The sequence below is a fragment of the Pterocles gutturalis genome, unplaced genomic scaffold, assembly GCF_000699245.1.
Source record: "Pterocles gutturalis isolate BGI_N339 unplaced genomic scaffold, ASM69924v1 scaffold31759, whole genome shotgun sequence".
Lineage (NCBI taxonomy): Eukaryota > Metazoa > Chordata > Aves > Pterocliformes > Pteroclidae > Pterocles > Pterocles gutturalis.
In genome coordinates this window covers 4,891-7,726 of record NW_010136752.1, presented here as the reverse complement: position 1 = coordinate 7,726, position 2,836 = coordinate 4,891, and the positions used below count along the sequence as shown (strand labels likewise).

The following is a 2,836-nucleotide window of genomic DNA, read 5'->3' as shown; positions in this document are numbered from 1 at the left end:
GGAGCAGGGCTGTGGGGTCCCCCCTTTAACAAGGCTTTCACACCCGGAGCATCCTCTGGACAGGGAATGAGGCAATGGGATCCCCCTCTAGTGATGTTCTCCAGCCTTCAACATCCGTGGGGTGTCCTGGACAGGGAGCAGGGCAATGGGGTCACTCCTCTAGTGATGCTCTCCAGTTTCCCAGGGTCTCCTTTGCCCTTTTTCTTCCAGCAATAGTTCCTGGGAAGAGTGTCAGAGGGAGCTGGCACAGCCCCAAGTGCATCTCTGCTCTGAGTCACGCCAGTACCTGGGCGGTGTTTGGGTCACTGGGGCAGTTCAGATGCTCCCACGGCCCGGGTACGTTGCCCCACCATTAACACCCGGGAGCAGGAGTGTTGTACGTGCGCTGGGTTATTGCTCCTGATAACTGTGCTGTTTGGCTGCTGACAGCCTCAGGAAGTACAGGCAGTGCTGGGGCAGGAATACAATCCATTTCCACGGAGTTGTAAAAAGGAGGATGGCTTCTGCAGTGGTGCAGGTTAAATCGTTCTCTTCCTGGTTCAAGAGCTGTACTGTGGGGGTAAAAGGTGCTTGTACTGGCCCAGGATAACGCCTTTAGAGATGTGTGTCTGAGGTCCTGGTAGGGACATGACTCTGCCGTGAAAATCCAGGCACACCAGCTCTCCTGTCACCGGGGCACACTGCGGGGTAAGGCAGAGGGCATGGGAAGCAGGAATTCCCTTGTTACTGGGTGTGGACCCGGCTGCCCATTCCCTGTGCACTTATTAAGGAGCCGAGGCTGGTTTGTGCCCTGCTGATGTTTCACTTCTATCAAACATGTTTGAATGGACGAGAGGTTCACCCTCTGCAGCCTGAGCCATGGCAAGGAAGGACTAAATACCCCCCGACACACTGGTCCGGATGCAGAACAGGTGTGAAAACACAAACCCTCTGATTTCCCGCAGTCCCCCCATTGTGCTGAAGGTGGGCACTTGCCCCCCACCTCGGTTCTCCCTGCTCTGTCCAGAAGCGAGGCTAAGCCCATTGCCAGGGGCAAAGTGGGCAGTAGCCATGGGCTGAGACCTCCCAGATTCCTTTATGTCACTGAGCAGGTCATGGTAACCTGCAGATGACAGTCACTAGGATATCTTGTGCCCTGTCCCACTGAGCCACCCACTCCCACTACCCAGCAGCCTCCCTCAGCTTCGCACAGGGCGTTTCTCGGGTGGCTTGAGCAGACGTAGGTATACTGAGCGGTGCTGCAGACAGGTGGGACCACAGAGGCAAGCAGTGGGATGTGTCCCCAACAGATGGCAAGTGCGTTATCCTTTAACACAGCCGCTAGTCGCAGAGCCCAGCCCTGCTGTTTTGACACTGACTCAGCCATGAAGACACATCTCCAAGGTGACTCTGTGCCGGGGAGTGAGGATGTATCACATAAATTTGCTTACATTCAAGGACACGTGCTCTTTCATGTTGTTTGTGTCCCGAGAAAGTTTTCCCAAGCAGGGCTTGCTGATATTTTCTTCCTTGTACAGTCAGACGGTGTTGTCGCTGAGGTCCCAGTGCGCAGCGGTGGGTTGTACTGGTGTAACGAGGAACACTGTGTCTGAAGGGAGGTCTTGCGTGTGGTCTGCCTGCACAGGCTGGGGTTGGATGTTATGTTGGATCCTGCGTTACTCCAGGCACCTGCAGTCTCTTCCACACCTCCTCGCCCCTGCCCATCCCTGCCCCCAAAGACATAGTCAGCTCAGTGGCTCAATCCAGCAGGAAAACCACCCATCAGAGAGAAAAAAAAAATTCCCAAACCTGAAATAATTATTCCTTTCAAGCAGACAGCCAGGCAGCCGTCAGTTCTCTAATTGTGGGGAAGGAAACAAGACTTGGGGAGCCCTGGAGCGGGGAGGACGTCCCCCTCAAAGGCAGCCGGCAGCTATGGTGGATCAAAGGCAGTGTCAGCCCATCCTTCTCCAGCCATGCCATGAAGTTGTGTGTGTGCCTGTATTTTTCCACTGCCGACCTGACCGTGAATGCCTGCATAATGGGAATACATTATAGTACCAGCTGCAGTTTTATTTAGAAGGGGGTAATGAATATTTTGTTCCAACAGGCTTTTGAAATGAACGGCGACCATCTGGTTAAAAGTTTTGCTCTCAGCTATCTCACGATTCCCCAAAGTTATAATCAAGCACCTCTCTGCTCTGGTCATGCCAAGCGGATTTATTTTTAGGCCTGGCTATTGAACAGGCTCCCAGTTTTCAAAGACCATTAGAATCCTGCTCTCGTTATTAACAGGTGCCCTGGAAGCAGGTCCTTGCTTTTGCCTAGAATTGGTAAAACTTGTCGTTGGTGCTAACAAAGCTGAGGCAGATCCTAATGAGGGCTTGAGGGCAGACGCTGCCTCAGACAACACTGAGCCTTGGAGAGCACAGAGCTGGCTGCAGGACCAATTGTGCTGGTCTTAAAAAATAAATTAAAAAGTGCTGTCGCTTTTCTTTTTTTAGGTGCACATCCCCAGAGAGTCTTTTTAAAGCTGAGTGCCATTTTGTCTGCCCTTGGATACTCTCTGATACTTTGGGGAACAGTTCCTATTTTCCACTGTTAAGCCATTTGACTGCATTGATTTTTTTTTTTTTTTTGGTATTACAGCATCAACAGGTCACGGGTGAGACTGAGATCTTTTTTTCCAGGTGCCTACACAACAACACACATACGTAATCTTACCTTCCGCAGCGAGAGATACGGGAGTTCAAACAGAGCAAGAATTTAGCCTGCCCCTTGGCAATGTTTTAAAGGTGCAGACTGGCTCCTGAGCCGATCGATGGGTCCTGACGTAGTTGGACTGTGTGCTGGAAAT

General features: G+C 51.9%; 1 protein-coding gene across 1 annotated transcript in view; it reads left to right on the top strand.

Moving 5' to 3' along the window:
* Nucleotides 1-2,712: 2,712 nt before the first annotated feature.
* Nucleotides 2,713-2,836, top strand: part of MED9 (mediator complex subunit 9) — a gene marked incomplete at its 5' end in the record, with an annotated part of 588 nt that continues 464 nt past the window's right edge. Inside the window, one exon of the mRNA XM_010082424.1 lies at nt 2,713-2,776. Coding sequence (XP_010080726.1) covers nt 2,713-2,776 — 64 coding nt within the window. The remainder of the gene's footprint in view (nt 2,777-2,836) is intronic.